Source organism: Neopelma chrysocephalum, unplaced genomic scaffold (assembly GCF_003984885.1).
Source record: "Neopelma chrysocephalum unplaced genomic scaffold, ASM398488v2 Primary Assembly neopelma1_43, whole genome shotgun sequence".
In the NCBI taxonomy this organism is placed as follows: Eukaryota; Metazoa; Chordata; class Aves; order Passeriformes; family Pipridae; genus Neopelma; species Neopelma chrysocephalum.
The window spans coordinates 22,124,653-22,144,243 of record NW_020897702.1 but is presented as its reverse complement, the minus strand read 5'-3'; the positions used below and the strand labels follow the sequence as shown (position 1 = coordinate 22,144,243).

General features: G+C 41.9%; 1 protein-coding gene across 1 annotated transcript; it reads left to right on the top strand.

The window, feature by feature from the left end:
- Positions 1-3,135: 3,135 nt before the first annotated feature.
- On the top strand, positions 3,136-17,863 carry AQP11 (aquaporin 11). Its single transcript, XM_027677599.1, has 4 exons — positions 3,136-3,402; positions 3,504-4,148; positions 9,837-9,953; positions 16,472-17,863. Exons 2-4 carry the CDS (start codon positions 3,554-3,556, stop codon positions 16,522-16,524), a joined length of 765 nt encoding a protein of 254 aa, XP_027533400.1. The 5' UTR covers positions 3,136-3,402; positions 3,504-3,553; the 3' UTR covers positions 16,525-17,863.
- The last annotated feature ends 1,728 nt before the right edge of the window (positions 17,864-19,591 follow it).

Genomic DNA, 19,591 nt, shown 5'->3' with positions numbered 1-19,591 from the left:
GATATAACTGAGGTTTTTTCTACCGTATTACAGCTACAGAACACCTCTGCTGAGAAAAGCAATTGCTTCAATGCATGGTTTTCATGGAGGTGCACTGGGACTTTTGTAATGACTTAACAGTCATGGCTGCTGCCTTGCCTCACTCACATTTCTTGACATCTAATCTTCTACAAACAACAAAAACCAAATATTAACCACTCATCATTTTCTCCTTTCCTCTCTTCACATTATCACTGTTCAACTCCTGGATTTTCCACTCTTCTGTTAAAAATATCCCTATTTCTTAAAGCCAAATGATCCTCTGGGAAACTGAGCCTTCCAAATATTCTTCTATCCACAAACTTCTTAAGCCCAGCTGCCTCAATTGTCCTACCTTTATGGAAAAGAGCTTGTCACATTACTCCCTCCTAGAGAACAATTCTGTGTTTTTCAACTTTGATCTTTATGGTAGCCTGACCTTCAACTAAAAGTAAGGGTTTGCTTTTGTTGCTTGGAAGCATATTTGTGTATTGCCTCCTTACAAGAAATACACTGTATTGATTGATACATGGACCTTGACCAGGCAAAAGTCATTCCTGCGAGGTCTGATAAGCTGTCATTGATGCCACCTTGTGGCAAGAATACTGGATACTAGAATTCTGGAAAAATAGTCAGCATTTTCCCCTCCTTGCAGGTGCCCCTGCGATTCAGTTTTAGAGTTCATAAAATCAGGGTTTGGGCACTCCTAAAAACACATCACCAGTCAGTGACTAAGAGGATGAAAAGCAGGAAAATAAGTACCACAAAATACATTTATTCTTATTTTATTAGGGTGAAAAGTGACATGGTACACCTAGGGACACATGGCACAACCATTCATGTGCTCAGAGCCTGGGTATTCATTTCTCTCTCCCCACAAGAAAAACTTTCTGGGGAGAGGTACAACCTGTTCCAAACACTGCAAAATAGCACTGCAGGGGGAGACTGGAGGAAAACTCGGCCCCAGCCTAATGGGACAGGAAGCATTTCCCAAATACCTCATGCTGGACTCACCCTTCTCAGCTACCAGGCTCAAAGAATTATAGGAGGCTATGCCTATTTTTCCAGGACTGTCCCGAGGCCATTTCGGACCTGCTATGAAAACCAGCATTACCACATGCTGCAGGATGAGGAAGATGCCTATTTTTAGCATCACTTCCACTGGAGAAGCCCAAGAATCACCACCTGCCTCTTCTGGGCTTTCTGTCAAACGCCTTCTCCCAGTGAGGGAGTGGGAAGAAGAGACTGAAGCAACCTGTGCACCTACTTTTTGCAATGCCGAGTTCCCAAGAACACAGGAAAGAAACCCCTCTTGTTGCAAAATGTGGAAATGTAAACATTTTCTTAAGAAAACGTGTTCTTTGATGTTTGATCTTTGTATACTTTTAAGCCTAATCAACAACAAGGGAGATTTAATGCATGAAACTGAGAGCAGCTAACAAGCAAGCTCTAAGCAACGTCCAGGGGTTAGAAAAACAAATTACTTGTGGGTAGAATTACATTGTTAAGGATTTAGGGCTCCACATATTTCAATGACCTAAGACGTAGGGGGAGGTTAACAAAGCTTGGTGAGAAGGATGTACCACTGCTAGCGAACACAAAGAACGCAGAATTTACAGGCCACAAGGACATTTGACAGAACTCCCAAGATAAGGAAGAAACTAATAAAGATAACTCCGCAACTGTGCTGAATCAGCTCCAACTAAGTAAAAAGTAATTCCTGCAGAGGAAGATCATGATTACCAAGTCACAGACCACCACCCCAAGAAACCCACTGACACAAAAGAAGAGAAAGGCTGAGCATGAGAACTAATTAGCAAGAGAAGTGAGAGAATCATTAACCAATAGAAGATAGAGTACTAATTAATAAGAGAACTATGTAATCTGTAGCCAATGAACAAGTCTTAGCAGGAGTGGCTGAAGAAGCTGGAGGTGTTTAGCCTGGAGAAAAGGAGGCTTGGGGGGGGAACTTATCACTCCCTACAACTACCTGAAAGGAGGTTGTAGCCAGGTGGGGGTTGATCTCTTCTCCCAGGTAGCAAGTGACAGGACAAAAGGACATAGTCTTAAGCTGTGCTAGGGCAGGTTGAGGTGGGACATTAGGATCACAGAATCAACTAGGTTGGAAAACACCTCTGAGATCATCGAGTCCAACCTATGACCTAACACCACCTTGTCAACTAGACCATGGCACTAAGTGCCACGTCCAGTCTTTTCTTAAACACCACCGGGGACGGTGACTCCACCACCTCCCTGGACAGCCCATTCCAATGCCTGGTCTCTCTTTCTGTGAAGAACTACTTCCTAATGTCCCACCTAAACCTCCCCTGGCACAGCTTAAGACAGTGTCCTCTTGTCCTACTGCTGGTTGCCTGGGAGAAGAGGCTGATACCCACCTGATACAACCTCCTTTCCGGTAGAGAGTGATGAGGTCTGCCCTTGAGCCTCCTCTTCTCCAAGCTAAACAGCCCCAGCTCAGCTGCTCCTCACAGGACTTGTGCTCCAGTCCCTTCGCCAGCCTTGTTGCTAATTACCCTGAAAGGGTAATTAGACATTGGAACGGGCTGCCCAGGGGGGTGGTGGAGTCACTGTCCCCGGAGGTGTTTAAGGGAAGACTGGATGTGGCACTTAGTGCATGGTCTAGTTCACATGGTGGTGTTTGGTCATAGGTTGGACTCGATGATCTCAGAGGTATTTTCTAACTTAATCGATTCTGTAATGCCTTTGTTTGCTAAAATGTATAAATACTAAAAAAAGTTTTGATAGCTGGCGTGCTTGTTTGTGGAACACCACCGAGCACCCGGGCTTGTGCAACTCCGAAATAATCAATGTGTCTCTCTCTCGAGCGTGTAATTACTGGCTTGTCGCACAGAGCGGGGTAAGCAATCTGATTTTTGCGGACAGCCCGGGCTGGGGCCCGCAGAGCTGGCGGTGACACCGCAGGTTTCCCACCCGCGGCCCTGCCCCGCCGCCCTCCCCTCAGCGCCCCTGCCCCGCCGCCGTGCCCTCCTGCCCGCATGCGCGGTGGTGCCGCAGCGCCCGCCGGAGGGGGCGGCGCGCCCGGAGCCCGCGGCCGGCGCGGGGCTGGTGCTCGAGTCGCGCTCGCAGCCCCGGAGGGGCCGCGCCACAGAGCCCGCCGCGGGAGTGCCTCGCCTCCCGTCCCTCCGCGGGCAGGAGCGGCGGCCCGCCCTCCCCACCAGCAGGCTGAGGGCGAGAGGGGTGCTCCGTCCGTCCCGCGGCGGAGGGGCTGAGGGGAAGCTGAGCCCCCTCCCCGCCCCGCGCTTTTCTACCGAAGGCACAGACCTTCCTTCTTCTAACCCCTGCCCTGGCAGGAGGCGGGATCCCCGTGCCCTCACCCCTGCCCTTTGCTCCGCCAAGCCGAGGGTGAGTCAGGCGCCTCGCAGGTGGGGACAGAAGCTGGCTCCTGCCTCGGAGGGCAAGGGTGGGCATTTTCCCTCCCTCTCGTGCTTGCTTTCTCCCCGCAGGTGGTGGGGCTGGACCTTCTGCGAGCCCTCGGGCCTGTGAAGCTCCGGGCATGGCCGTCGGTGGGCTCGGGAGCTCCCTGCTGCTGATGTCCGGCGTGGTGGTGGCCGTGGGGCTATGCAGGAGGCTGACCCGCCGCCGGCTGCGCTCCCGCCCGCGCCTCTTCGCTTTCCTCGTGGAGATGTTCAGCACCTTCCAGATCTGCGCCTGCACGAACGAGCTCAGCCTGCTCGGCAGTGTGGAGCCGAAGCCGCACACCGCCCTCACCCTCACCTACGGCTTCACCGTCCTGCACGGCCTCACCCTGGCCGGCAGCACCTGCAATCCCTGCGGGACCCTGCAGCCCATGTGGGGCGGCGGGACATCCCTCAGGATGGGGGGACTCAAGATCGCCGCTCAGTTCGTGGCTGCAGTGCTTGCCAGGGTGTTCATGCACTTTATTTGGAGTCTGGAGATGGCAGAGCCACATTTTGGAGCACTCTCACAGGGCTGCAGCAGCCCCATGCAGACTACAGAGATGCAGGCATTCTGCATAGAACTGCTCTTTTCTGTCGTTTTCCAGCTGGCAGTCCTGCGAGCGGAAAGTGTTAATCCCAAATACAGAGTCCATTTGATTGCTCTTCTCATCACCATGCTCGTGTATGCAGGTTAGTATTTTCTTTTTTTTTTCTCTCCTCTGTTCCTGCAATTAAGTTGTAATGGAAGGGGGTTTTATTATTTTCTTAAAGGTTAAGATGCAAAATTCTTTTTCGTAGGTTACAAAAAAAATATCATCAAGGAAATTTTATTGTCCTACATATGCAGAGTTCATTTGGAGTTTATATAAAGTTTACCTGGTTGCATTCCAGACACGTGCAGGGTTAAGAATGAAATGAGTTATGAATTTAAAAATATGTCAAATGCACAAGTAAATATGGTTAAGTATTAAGATATCTCAGTGAAGGATTGTTTCATAATCCGACTATTTATACAGCGTGAGAGATTTCATACTATGTGCTCTGATTTCTAAGTGGCATTGCGAGAGAGCACCGCTGTTTGTATCAGGAAAAAGTGCTGATGGTGCAACAGCAGGGTACAGACCGGCAATAGGGAAGCTCTGTATTTAGATAATGCATAATTCATATCAGTGCAGTTTATTTAACTACTTCCTTAAATCAGAAACGGGAATGGTTATTTGTAGACTGCATACAGAAATGATAAAGTAATACCTCCTGAAACCAAATGTCAGTCAGTCAGTCATGGCTAGGCTTCGCGAACGAAGATTTGGGAAGGGCTCTACCCACGTTTCTTGCAAGCGCGTTGGTGGCTAAAAAAGCCAATACGAGAAAGGCATGTCCGGTTGCAAAAGGCACAGCAGAAAGACTCCTTAGATGGTATATTCTGCAAGGCACGATTCTTTCTGCGTTGTCTTTTCTCCTCAAGGGTGATCCTGCGTGCTTTCTCAAAAGCATCAGCAGCGTTATAGATGGTGTGTCTCCAGGCCTCCCGATTGGAGGCCAGAGTAGACCAGTTATGGTGATCAATATGCCCGAGGCTGAGATGTTGTTTCAGGGAGTCCTTGTATCTTTTCTTCGGGGCTCCTCTCTTGCGGCAGCCGGTGGCAAGTTCACCATAAAGCAGGATCTTAGGGAGGCGGTGGTCCTTCATCCTGGAGACCTGCCCTGCCCATCGCAGCTGCGTGTTTGGGGCTGTCCCCGGACACCCCCCGAGCACGCCGTGTTTGGGGCTGTCCCCGGGCGCCGGGCACGGCTGCGGCAGGCGGCAGGGGCGGCGGGAGCAGCGGGGGGTGGGGGAGGGAGGGGGAACCTTGCCGTCGGGTGCTGGACCCCGTTGAGGTGGAGAGGGCAGCTTCGGAACACACAGAGGTTTGCCGTTCCAGGTTTTGGGGGGGGAGCGGGGGGGCGGGGGAGGGGGGGGGGGAACGGGGGGGGGGGGGACCGGGGAGGGGGGGGGGAAACGGGGGACAGGGGGGAGGGGGAAGGGGGGGGACAGGGGACAGGGAGAGGGGAGGGGGGTGGGGGGGAGGCGGGGACACGGGGGACGGGGGGGAGGGGGGGAACAGGGAGAGGGGAGGAAACCAAATGTAAAGAAAGGAAAAAAGTAGGTGTTGTATTAGAGCCTCCTGTGTCTGTAATACCGTGTGTGTCCATATCCTTGCCTCACCTCATGCTTCCCAGAGCTGGGACACTCTCACCTGCGCATCCTCTCTGGAGCAGTGGGAGGGAAGAGGTGAAGGCAGTCAGTCTGAACTTCTTTCTTCCGGCTGTTGATGCTCCCTTTAGTCCCTAGTGAAGTGCCTAGAGAGTCACTTGAATCCTTCTACTGGCAAGGAGAACTCCACAGTTTGAAGAGATGAGAGAGAGAGGGTTACGGAACTCCTTGATTGTGCTACTGCCCCCACCACACAAGAAGTTATCTAGGGAATTATCAAATCCTTTTATGAGAGAGGGAGATCTCTTATCTGCAAACATCCGTGGTGTCATTGATGTCGTGTCCAAAAGGTTTACCTTATTATGCTATTTAACATAATAGCATCTGGAACAATGTACAGTCAAATTTTCAGATGTAGTAATGAAAAAACCTTTACTCATTATTTTTAGCTGAAATTAGCTAATGCCTAAAAGGTAAAAGAAGTCCCTGGGGAATTTTGAGAATTAACTTAGCAATTTGAACTACTTTTCAAAATTAACTTTTGAAGGCAGAAGCAAGGTGCATTTGAGGACGTTAAATATATTTCTGAATTGCTCAGTGAAAGTATAGCCAAATATTATCCTCTCTCTTCTACAAGCACAGAAATCTGCATTCCTGATTCTTAACATTCTTTTCCTGCTGAGAAAATACTCATATAACATAATATATGTCACATTGCCTTTCTCTTCCCTAGTTCAAACATAGAATTCATTCCCAGTGTTGTTGGCCAGGCTTTTCTCTTTTTCAAGCAGGAGAAGGGTGTGTACCACTTCCCCTTCCATGTCATAAACTTGGACTTGTTAAACTATCCAGTGCAATTGATCTGCATGTTCTTCTAGAAAACCTCAGATCTGCTGCACCCAGGCCTCTTTCACTTGCACCTTCTGTCTGTACCCTGTGCTACCTGGACTTTTTTTTTTGCATTGCTTTTAATCTGGAATCCAGTCTACTATAAAAACACATGAGTATTCCAGAGAATAGATCCTGAACCTAGTTTTATGCCATACTTAGTGGAAAAACTAATTTTTTCTTGTTCGCTCTGCTCCAAGCTTTCTAAGGTTTGCGTTTTTGCTGTACACTCAGGTTCAAAAGGAAAGGTGAGAAGTGTTATCCTCCCCCTGCAGCAGGCATGCATGAGCCTGGTGTTTACTATCCACTCCTAAGATGTGGATTGAAGCTTTCTGAAGCAGAGGAAGGCATAAACCCTGATTCCTATCACCAAGCTATTACACAACAAGTGTGGGTGCAGGCTGCTGCTATTAATTTCTTACTGTGATGAAGTCATAGGCTTGCACTGTAACAGATCTCTTTTTCTAGTGGAAGGTTAACTCCTCCATTTTGAGGGCTGCTGATTGGAACCCCCTTCCCACAGCATCCTGACAGCATGGCAAATAACTGGGGAAATAGCAAAGGGCCTAGTAGGCAGCCATGGACAATGTCTAGTGCATAAATCCTGTGGATCTCATGGCGTAGAGGTCTGTTCCACCTCAGTGTTTCTTACATGCAGTAAGAGTGACTTACAAATCAGGTGTCACAGATAGTGGTCTCCAGCAGGCCAAGTTCTCATTTACAGGCTGTGAAGGCAGACAGATGCATAACTTAGTTGGGCTGGGTAATTCTCGTAATTCTCAGGAAATCTTCTGCACCTCTTTGTTTACTGTTTATATATTTAAATATATGTATATATAAAAATATATATATATTTAAGGACTTTGAGTGCCTCTCTAAGAGGAATGGATCTTTCTTGCATACCCAGCACCAAAGGGCCAGGCAACCAGCACAAATTTAGGCAAAGCAGTGCTAATTTAGGCAACCTGGTAACACTCTTCCTTTTTTCTACAAAACTATCAAATAGAGTATTGAATGAATAATGATTTTTTTAAACTTAATTTGGCAGATAGAGGGTTCTATCTAGCAACTCTGGTGCATTAAATTTACAAAATAAAATTTATGATAATGATTTCTTTTAATGCTGTGATTGTAAAAACAGAGTCCATTGTGCCTTCAGGACCTGTGTCTGTTACAGTTATGAATGAACCAGAAACGTTAGGAAAAAACATCTTATACAGAGTATATTGTATTTCAGTCCCTGAATTATGCTCTGAGTTTGGTAGCTGTATCCTGTATGGGGAATTATTGCTGTCTGAAAAGGGACTGTAAGAAGGGACTCCAATTTGGTTTGGGTAAAATTTTGGAGGATAGCCACATCCCTGTGGCTTACACCCTTCTAAATGTATTGATGCAGAGAGAAGGCTCAAAAACATTAAATAGTATTTTTATGGTTGAATAAATGGAGCTATTGGAAAAAGCAAATTTCGGTAGGTCAGTGTTGTGTGTACCAATACAAGGTACTTAGGTATGCCATGCAGCTCACTCCAACAAATAACATCAGGTTATATAGTATTATCAAAATTACAAGCTGTTTCTTTAGTTTTTCTTGCACTTTTTCATAGTTAAGAATATTTGGATTTTTTTTACATTTACACAGAGCAAATTTTTATAGTAGTACATATTGTACACAAAAGCTCCAATATTTTCTCACGCATTGTGTGGAGCACACATTCCTTCCCCTTTTAAAGTTCTTATATGTACCACATCAAAGGGGTTATATTTCTTTAGCCATAAAATAATTTGTCTTTTCTGGTACACAGACTGAGGTGCTTAATAAATAATTTTAAATAAGATTATACTAGTGCCCCTGGCCTATGGTTGATATTCCAATAGTTATTAGTAATGAATATTGAAGAAATACAGCAGTTAAAACTCTTATCTAATGTTCAATGTTCAGCAACCGCATCCTGAGAGTGAAATTCTACTTTCAACTGTGTGTTTGTTGATATAAAAGCAGAAGCAGTTAATTCATAAATAGATTAAAGCAAAGTAAATTATTATAGCTGGGCTTCCTGGCAACCGTGGACGTTGCTAATGTGTCATTGTGCAGAATAACAGACCGCACAACAAACCTGAGTTGCTCTTGAGAACAAGTGTAAAACCACAGTCAACTGAGTAGGTAAAAAAACTTTCCTGAACTGTAATAACAGTAAAAGAAATAATAAAGAGAATATAGAAAGAGAAAACAGAGGAAGACAATGACAAAGACTGTACTAAAACTTTGGGTAAATGATTGCATGCTCATAGCAAACAAGGATTGCAGCAGCAAAGTATTTGTACAAAGGGTAAGTTCAAAGCTCACACTAGCTTATTTGGGAAAAAATCAAGAATAAGCTTTAAGGAATTAAATTGCCACAATTATATTTTATGGGAATAGATTAATAGATAAAAGAGATATGGGGTGGTTAGTAACTTATAGTACAGAAATACAGATAATTTTGCTGTGAGTAATGCTATTTCTGCAGGATTGGAATGAGAGAAACAACATACATCAGAATTAAACACACTTAGCTCCAGGTTCATCTGCAGTGAAATTACAGTTTAATCCTCACAGCGTAATGTGTTTGGATTTAGTTATTTAGAATATGTTTAGGCAAGTTCATTTACATCTGAAATCAGAGGCAAGGAAAGATGCTTGGCTTCCTTTTACAAGACATGGGGTGGCATTTGCTTTTATTTTCTTCAGACAGCATAGAGAATGATTGTGAAGGCTTTTCCCACACTTATTATACCATATGATAATGTTCTATACATTGGTGATATTAGTGTTCTTATAATAAAGTATAGAAGTCAGCTGTCAGTATATCTGTCAGTGCTTGACAGATTTTTTTCTATTTTGCATATGTGTTTCATGTGACATGGAAACATAATGAGGGCTCAGTACTTCTTTACTAATATTTGTGTAATTCCTGCTTCTAAAAGACTGTTAGTAAAACAGCTTCTAGTTTTATCAATAGAAACATTCAGTATTAGCCAAACCTATCTCTTTAAAGAATATTTGCTACAAAGAGATAAAGGAAGTTATAGCCTGCCCTTCAGATGTTTTAAAGCCTATTAAGAAACAGTTAAACTGTTAACCATGTGATCAGGTAAATAAACTCTTCTGAAGTTATCTGTTCAAATGGTTTCTGCTAATTCATTTTATTGCTGGGGGCACATTTCTTGTTATATTGTGTGTGCATTTTAATATAAATTTAATAATAAGAAAGATGGTTTGATTTCATGTTGTTTACATTATTTACATCTTATTGCAGGTGGAAATCTCACAGGAGCAATATTTAACCCAGCATTGGCATTTTCATTACATGCAGATTGTTTCTATGACAAATTTTTGAGTTACTCACTAGTATACTGGATAGCACCAGCCTTAGGTAAGTTCTTAATACTTTATGTATTTGAGAAAGTGTTATTTAGTACATGGTTCAAAAATCAGAAAATAGGTATTCTTTATTTGATAGTGTGCTCATTTTCTGCTATAAATAAAATCCAGAAAATAGTAAATTATAATGTATGTGTAAAAATAATTCAGAATCATAGTTTCATTTTGGAAATGCAGGCTGTGTATTTTACTCTTGTTCAGTGCTCCACGTAGAGTGCCTGTGACACTGTTTTGTGAATCACAGAATGGCTTGGGTTGGGAGGGACCTTTAAAGAGCATCTAGTCTGACCCCAGTGCAATGGCAGGGGCATCTTCAACTAGAGCAGGTTGCTCAGAGCCATCTGACCTAGCCTCGAATGTTTCCAGGGATGGGGCACCTACCACCTCTTTGGGCAACCTGTGCCAGTTTCACCCCCTCATTGTAAAAAACTACTTCCTTAAATCTAGCCTAAATATGCCCAGTTTTAATTTAAACCATTACCCCTTGTCCCATGAATCAAGTATCTAATACTGAGTTTTAAACACCAGTTTTACTAACAAAATAATATCTACTGTTTTAATTAATTTATTTTAAGAAACAGCCATATTATGCTGTACAATTGTTTAGTCCAGATGTCACGTTCAAAGTCCAAGTACTTTTGGGATACTTTGAGCAAGAAAATGTACCTACCAAAGAACCACAACGGCACAATTCTAGATGGAAGAAGTTTGGTGTTTAGGTTAGGCTTAACTAGTTAGTTGTAAACCAACAGCTGTTTACTCTGGAGCTTGATACATTTGAAACTGCCTATTGTTTGGGACTTTATGCCCTGCTATTAAAATCCAGCCTGTTTGAGGTATCACACTGACCAGAGGCCCACTTGTAGATTCTAGCAGAATACTAAACAGGAGAAGAAGATACCTGAAAGTAATATTAGCCTGATTAACTTCAAAAAGAGAAACATACTGGTTAGCACTGGTTTCTGCCTTGTTTTGTGACAGTATTCAAGAACATGGGGATGATAAATTAAAAAACACCCACAGGTATTAGGACAGGTCTGTAAATATGCTTTCTCGATTACTAATTTTATAATATCAAATCTTTTTTCTCTCCATAGTGTCTGAACTTTGCAATTCCCATTCTGTGTTCCACTTCCAGTCATTGCTGGAAACAATCTGTTATTAGTTTAAGAATTAGGAATGTTAGCAACTAGATTTTTTTCTAAGTTAAATTATGGTTTTAATTTGGAAGCTATTGATTTTAACTTCTAGTTGTGTGCAGATGAAAATGCTGCATGTGATACTTCATGCTGTTTGTTTACAGTTAGTCCTTACAAATCTTGAGCTTTCTGCTTAGAGGGTATATAAAGAAGCAGTCTGCTAATCCTAAATTCTTTCATGACCGTTAATCCTATTAGAAGGTACAACAGTGATGAAGGCACAACAGGATGTAAAATATACACAGGAAACATAACAAAGGGCTCCCATTATAACAAAAAACTTCCTCTTCTTGAGTTCACATCTGTGCATGTTCTACTTGCCTTGACTCTCAGTCAGTCAAAAATGAAGATAGAAGTTTTAGTCTATCTAAAATTTACTTTAATATAATTTTGTTAAATTAGATCTCCAAACAGGATGACTGAACAGTAGAGTAAGCTTGATAACTGTTCAGTTAGTAGTTAATGAAATGTCTTCGGCAAAGCTGATCAGCATCACTCGGGTCCTAACAGAACACATAATATTTCTCACCATTCAGTTTTAGCTTTCTGTTTTATTAACTGATTTTGACGTGATAACCGTTTAGAGATTTTCCAGGTTGTAAGTACTTGGGATTTAATATTTTGCCAAGTGATCTACAGAAACAGGAGGCATTCTGAAACCCCATGGTCTGCTTATTTGCCAAGATGTGTCCTGCAGAACAGCTTTGCAGAAAGCCTTCAGATGATTTTGACATAAGAAAATCAGCTGATGTTAACTCAAATGGACCCGTGTCTTGAGGAATTTAGAATGTGATTAGGGAGTAATGTTACATTTCTATGAAAATTCATAAACGGGGGTTGTCATTAGTTAACATCTAGAAAATATATAAAGAATGTATTGAATTCTGTCTCTTAAATTAAAAAGAAACTCCAGACTGAACAGTTGTAAAGATGTGGATACTCAGGACACATCAGTTCTTGTGCAGTGTTGCTACTGCAACCACCATTTAGTTACAGATCTCAGGTGAAGGGTGGAGGACTCTGTTGGTGGTATAAACAGCTTATTACAAAACAAGGATGCTTCACGGATACGTAGAGACCTTACAAACCAAGAGTTGTGAACACCTGTCTGAGGTGGAAGGACAGAGGAGATTGCTGCATTTGAAAACTGAATTGGTGAATAGGGGAGTGCAGATTCTTTTAGGAGTCTATTAGCTTTTTTTGTGATTTTCTGTAATAATTACCTCATGCAGAACCGTGGACTAGCATACCATGAAACTTGAAATTGCCAGTGCAAAGTGCAGTATGTTCTTATTTATGGCCAGAGCAAAAACCAACAAGGCTAAGGAGATTGGAGAGCGTTCAGTATGTAACTGGTACCCCGATCTAGCTGTAAGCAAGTTCTTAACCATCAGCTTCAGAACAATTTTCTTAGAAAGGACACTTGGAACAAGAGGAAGATTGATTGTCACCTTCTCAAGAGGAAGATGAAATGGAAGTTCTGTTTTAGGATAAACAAACCAACTAGTGGTTTATGGTCTTTCAGGAATATAATCTTGAAACTGTAGTTAATTACTTATTTTTCAAAATGGCTTCACTGATGTTTTGGTGAGGTGATTCTCCTGCAGCTTTAAACAGCTAATTCCTGTAATAAGTATGAATATCAGCAAGTGTTTATGACTTAGCACAGGCAGGCCTAAGTTCTGCACTGTGAACATAGACACAATAAGTACCAGTGGAACAAAGATAGTTTCTGTTTTACTGCCAAAGGAATCCACATTAGTTGTCCAGGCATTACTACTAATGATGGGGACTGAGCTAATAATGCTCTTTCAGTACCAGGGAAATGGAAGCTTTGAAGGGAAGAGTTGGTAACATAGTCATGAGGTCAGTAAAATGAGATGCTCTTTCCTGGACAGGTGCCATCTCAGCATATCATAAAATTGTGTTGTAGAATGGTTTGGGTTGAAAGGGACCTTAAAGACCATCTAGTTCCACACTCCCCTCCCACCATGGGCAGGGACACCTTCTACTAGACCCAGGTTGCTCAAAGCCCCATCCAACCTGGTCTAGCATTCTGCTGGGTTTCTAACACTGTAAAACCAGAATCAAGACCCACTTCTTTAGATCAGTTTTACTAGAAAGACTATTCCTTAGTTGAAAAAGTTTTTTCCTGACCAGGAGGGAAAATAAGTGCCACAAAAGTTACTTAGCAGTAGAAGTAAATGGAGGAGGTAAGCAAGGGAGAAGGAAAGAGGTGAGACTTTCACCTTTCTGCTCAGAGGACAGGATATTCAGAGCCCTCCAGCATGTTCAGAACACTGATGCATGGAACTTAGCAAAGAAACAAGAATTCCAAATCTGTGTGCCATACAAAACTCTCTAAAGGAGAGTTTCAACAACTAGAAGTCTCCTATTCCCTCACGCTGATCTCCTAGGGGTTTTCAGCTCTGCAGAAATCATCTGACAGCAAAACTCATATGCAGTGAGTGAATGCAATCCATGAAGTTCCTAGAAAACCGTCAGTAATTAAGTCTAATTCAAATACTAAAGGGCTGGTGAGTGGTAATCCTGTACTTGGCCTGCTTACAAAGGATGGATGGTGAGTGTGGCCATTTGGTTTCTAGTCCTTACAAGAGTTCAGGGTCCAGAAGGAGACTGGGAAGGTAAACAACAGAGCTGTTTAGACTTTGGACTTCAAAACAAAATTCTGCTTGTGTAGGGCATTGCTAAGTCAGTAAGAATTCCCTTGGAAGCTGCCATAAATGACCAAAGTATACCATGGAAAGGTGATTTTTCAAAAAAGCTCACTGAGAACTCAGTAATAGATTTACACGTGCAGGAGAATGTCACATAGTTAGACAAGGAATTTTGACAGAAAGCCTTTCCCTGTTTGCTAGACAAAGAGCTTCCCTATGAATGAAGGACAGCATGTAAGAAATTGAAACGGGTGGGCAGCAAAGGAGGAGTATAAGAGTTTTGCACTTAGAAACAAAATCAGGAAGGTCAGAGCTCAGCTGGAACTAAGACTAGGGACATGCAAAGTTACAAATATATTAATCAGAAAAAAATTCCAGAGAAAATTCAGGTCCATTGGTGGATGGGGGAGACAACCTAGTGATGGATGGCATGGAAAAGGCTGAGGTATTGTATGTCTTTTTTTAACCACTGAGTCTTCCCAAGAAAAGTTTGCTTCCAAACCTCTGTAAATCAGTAAGGTTTTGGAAAGGAGGCAATAAATAGTGAGGGAGCAATGGGGTCGGAACAACATGGATAAGCTCAATGATCGTGAATCCATTGACTCTACTGGGATTCACCTAGAAATGCAGGTAGAGTTGGCCGATGTTAGGACTGTCCTTCATTTATGAAAAATTACAACAGTTGGAGGAGGTTCCTGCCAATGGGAAATGTGCTAATACTATGCCAGCTTTTAAGGAGGCGGAGAGAGAAGCTGGGGAACTCTAAGCTAGTTGGTCTCACCTCAGCCAGTGGGAAGATGGTGGAGTACCTAGTCTTGGAATCCATTTCCAACTATGTAAACAACACAAAGGTAATCACAGGAACAATCAGTGCAGATGTAGTGAGGGTAATCCGTGCGTGACCAGCTTGGTTGCCTTCCATGATAAATGCATGCAGGAATGAGGGGAGAGCAGGGATGTAGGATACCTTCACTTTAGTAAGGCTTTTGATACCATCTCCCACAGGATTCTTGGTCCAAATTTAAAGAAGTCACACATGAAGACTGTTAGATGGAATAAAAACAGGCTAAACCATTGACTTCAAAATGTAACAATAAATGGTTTGACACCTGGCTGAGGGCCAATAACATGCAGAGTATGCTGGTGTCAGTACTGGGACTTCATATTCCTCGGTATTTTTAATATATTTAGTATATTTAACATATTTAATTCAGTGACCTGAATTAAAGTTTGTTCACAACAATTTGTTCACAACAGTTTGCTCACAACAGTTTGTTCTCTCTGTAAGTAAGACAAAGCACACCATTCAGCAAATTGGGATCATCGTGGGACATTATCACTCCCCTCTGCTCAATGCTTGAGAGGTGGCATCTGGAATGTGGCTGTCTGGATTCCCCCAGTTCAAGAGCCATGTGGACAAAACAGGCTCCAGTTAGTGGAGGACTACCAAAATGGTGAAAGGCCTAGAGTACCTGATACATGAAGGGGATGCTGAGGGAACTGGACTTGTTTAGGCTGCAAAAGTAAGATGAAAATATGTTTTAAGAAGAGTCAACCTTTATGTCAAGAGTAGTTAAAAGGGTGCCAGAGATTAACTGTTCTTTTTGGCAACAAGTAACAGCAACACCCCAAATTGTGGCACGGGAAGTTCAGATCAGTCTCCAAGAAAACCTTCAGAAGCAACATTGAAACTAGTTATTTGGAGAAGTGCTACAGTGCATGAAGGTTTTAGGGACTCAGCTAGGGAAAGCCTCGCTGGCCCGTCTAGCATAGGCAAAGTCCTGCATCGAGTGGGAGACTGGACTAGAGAGAATTCCTTCCAATAAGCTTTTTTGGTTTTTTGTGATCTAAGAAGCTTCATAAAATACAATTTACACTGTATGAGCAACACTGTCAACCAGGATCCTCTTCATTTCTGAAAGAGAATATGCTGATTTTTTTTTCCCAGGAGAAAAAAAAATGGTCATAATAAACTGTATTTGGATGCCCTTTGGACTCAATGGCCCTTATGGGCTCCTTCCAACTTGAGACACTGTACGATGCTCATGAAGAAAATACAATCTCTAACTTCACCTTTTTTCTGCTTCAGAATAAACCCTAAATCAGAATGATCTTCAAAGAAACACCCATTATCCTATAGCCACTTGGCAGCACCTAAAAATGATCAGCAGCATGATTTGGCAGCACCAAAACAGACACTGCTAACAAACTCAGCTGAGAAATGGAGGTTAAGCTGCTGGTTCATTTATACATCCAGCTACAAAGAAAGGAGCCCTGATACAGCAACAGGAAGGTGCACGTGTTGGATCCACCTAGTCAAACTGGTCTGACTTTGGCTTTGCTTATACAGAGCAGAGTTAAAACATTAAATATACTAAGAAAAACAGGATTATGAACTCATAAGGACCATTTGCATGGTTGATTGAAGCTTTCTTTGTGAAAAAAAATTGTGTTTGGAAAAAGTGCTGACTGCCTTTAACCCTTTTGACAGAAAATTCAATTTTTCTGCAATCTGTGTTGTATCGCATGTTAGACACTCAAATACTTGAACATAATGTTTATTTTCAATACCAGTACTGTGTCCTGCTCAAATACATTTAAATAAAGGTCCTTTCTGTAATTTCTCATTTCAGGTACAATACTTGTGGCTTTTATATGGGATGAACTCTTTCCTCGGATATCCTGAGACATCAAATCCTGAAATCTGGCAGTACTACATTAAAAATCATTTTCAACATCTGTAGACGTGAAGCTTTCAAAGAACTGTTGACATAGACTTCCACATCACCTTTCAATTGCATTTTCAGATTTCATGTTTGAAATATTAACTTATCACTTTGTATTCAAATACTAATTTTGTAAATGCATATTGGGATTCTGGGAATATCTGCCACCATTTTCAGTTAAGCCATATGAATGTGAAGGACTGTTAAAATACTGAAACTTTGTCACTTTAGCCATAAGTGCCATTTGCTGACCTTTATTACAACAGCATGCAAAACTAATTTTAGAGAAATACCCAGTCCTTTCAAGGTTTGAATTTATTGGATTTCTTCCATAGAAGGCACCTGCAAAAAAGGAGCTGAAGATCTCTTATATTGACATCATCATATTCCTACTTGCCATATATGTACCTCTGAGAGGAAGAAAGGCTACACTACTCCCTAGAAGAGTCTCCACAGCTCTATTCTAGAGGCACCCTACACCAACATTGAAAGTCTGTAGGACCAGCATTGTTTTAGTAATACCTGAGTGCAGGTAAGTAACCTCTCACTTCCTGTTGGGAAGGCTCTGCCGCATCCTGGCCCACTGTAGATTGTCAAACGTTTACCTTGGTTGGAAAAAGCAGTAGTAAAGTACCATAAAATTCTGTAGACACACAAGTAAAAGGGCATTTTAGGCAACCCCCCTACTTTTTATCAGAAATTACTGCTACCTCTTCATATAGACACAGTATATAGGGATGAGTCATGGGGTATTCAATTTGTCCTTGATTTTATGCAGCTCTTACCAATTTTTTTAAAAAACAAATGAATCTGCAATATAGGAGAATAAATAACAGAGCTAAAAACCACAGGAAAGCTCCAGACACAAACTGGCACAAACATGCCCTTTATAGCCTCAGCTAAGGCAAGCACCACTGACAGGTACCACCCTTGGAAGCTCTGCTTCTAGCATGAAGTTTCTTCTCCTGGATGCAGCTTAATTTTTAAATATGCCAAAATAATTTTTTCAAATTTAGGAGTAAATTCAGTTTTTCACTTTATAGTTACTAGGTTTAAAAGGAGAGATGGTTAACAAGTTCTACAAAGATCTCAGTAGCATGCCACCAAACTCAGCATCCAAGTCACCTTACAAACCACGTTCTAAGAAAAAGGGAATCAGATGGGGTTTTTTTCACAGTAAAATTATGAACCAAGTATTTAACAGGTACTATTGCCAGCTATCTTTTTTGCAAGAGTTCAGGAAGTAAATATTTTCATGTAATTTCCAACTTGTTGCAATAAAATCTTTTCTCACTTATATTTTCCAAGGTACCTTCAAGATTATATTGGAAAATGAAATCAAAGGTTTGAACATGCTTCACATACAAGAGTTCCTAACCACGACCCTGTATTCAGTCATTAAAATAATAATTAAAAAAAAAATTAGCCTGCTAATACACTGAAGAGAACTAGAACTAGCTAACTGGGTTATCATTCAGCAGCTCATGGACACTAGTGTGTTGGCCTGCTAAAGGAAATTGTCTCTGGTAAAACTCTTCACAGCAAGGACCACACATGGGCACACTGAGCCTGGTAAGAGGTGATCCTCAGAAAAAAAATTTACTTTTATACCATGTTCTGCTTCTAAAACAGATACTTTGGGGGGGTTCTAACTTCCCTTTCTTGCTTTACTGCTTTTTATACCTTTTACCTATTTTTAAAGTGTTCCATGCCTTATAGATTTTTTTCCCCACTCTTCAGCCTCATTTCTTATGGAAACGAACCTTTCAAAATTTACATGATTTGATGTTTCCTCTGAGCCCATGAAGCCCACAGGGTAAAAGTCTCAAAAATAAACCTCAAAGAGCATAAAAACAGAGAGGGAAAAGAGAAAGCAGAGAGACAAACCTACAGGGCAGCCAAGATTTGTTAGATTAGAGGCCCTACTTCCATGTCATTTCTGAAGGCCTGCAAAAGCAAAGTCCATAAACTGAAGAGGTCATAATAGATATGACTTCTCCACGTCTGTATTGTTTCTTTTGGCATAATATATAGTTTAAAAGAAGTTGGTACAAACCTGGGTGATTAACAAGTAGTTGCTCTGTTTATAGCCACTAGAAGTAGAATATAAAATTGAAATAAAAATCACTAAGAAATAGACAAGCCTTAAATTAACTAAATTAACACAAAACAAACAAACAAAAAACCCCGCAAAACAAAAAGTAGCAGAAACAATGAAAAATAAACCCAAGTTAGGAACTGAAGAATTTAACTATTTTTGGTAGGACAGACAAAAATGAGTATTTCACATTCAAAGCAATGAATGCTTATGAAGTACACAACACACATAGCCTAAATGCAAAGTTTTATTGAAAATAAAACTCGTCAATTCACACAAGACACTTCTCAGTGCTACCCTTCAGGGCTCATCCAGGTTTGTTTCCACCTCACCAAAATTAATTTTGCTCCATTGATTGGGCTAGAAGACAAGATGTCTGTTCCTGGAGCTCTACATTAGTACAACATAAATTCTCCCTTTGGAGCTTCCTAGTGCTTGGATGTAGTGAGAGTGCTGAGAGGAGCTGTGTACAGTCCAGCTGCCCTGTGGTTAACTGTGCCCAAATGCCAGGGTATGTAACAGTGTGCAGTTTAGCGTGGAAAAGAACAGAAAGACCACACTGCAACTCAGATTTACACACACACAGAAAAACCCACCAGTATGTTTTAACAGTGACTGCTGAGTTAGAGTTGCATGAGCCTTTTGCCTAAACTATGGTGCTAGTACAGTTTTACCTGTCCCAAAATCTCACCATGCTAAGATCCTCCAAATCCCAGTGCAAAAATCAACACATCACTCAGTACCCTCCTTTGTTGCTCTGTATCCCTAACAAAATCTTGCACGTGTTTACATAAACACATATATACATATGCATATATAGGGGCTAGTGCAGACATTCTTGTAGAGTGTCTTGTTGTGTAACATGCTAAATACCTCATTTATTCAGCTATGGTTCACAACACTATTAAGACATCCCTAATTTGACTGGC

Coding starts and splice junctions, on each gene's coding strand:
- AQP11 (XM_027677599.1), top strand. CDS start 3,554: ATGGCCGTCGGTGGGCTCGGGAGCTCCCTGCTGCTGATGTCCGGCGTG. Junction 4,149..9,836: donor CACCATGCTCGTGTATGCAG/GTTAGTATTTTC, acceptor ATCTTATTGCAG/GTGGAAATCTCACAGGAGCA. Junction 9,954..16,471: donor CTGGATAGCACCAGCCTTAG/GTAAGTTCTTAA, acceptor TTCTCATTTCAG/GTACAATACTTGTGGCTTTT.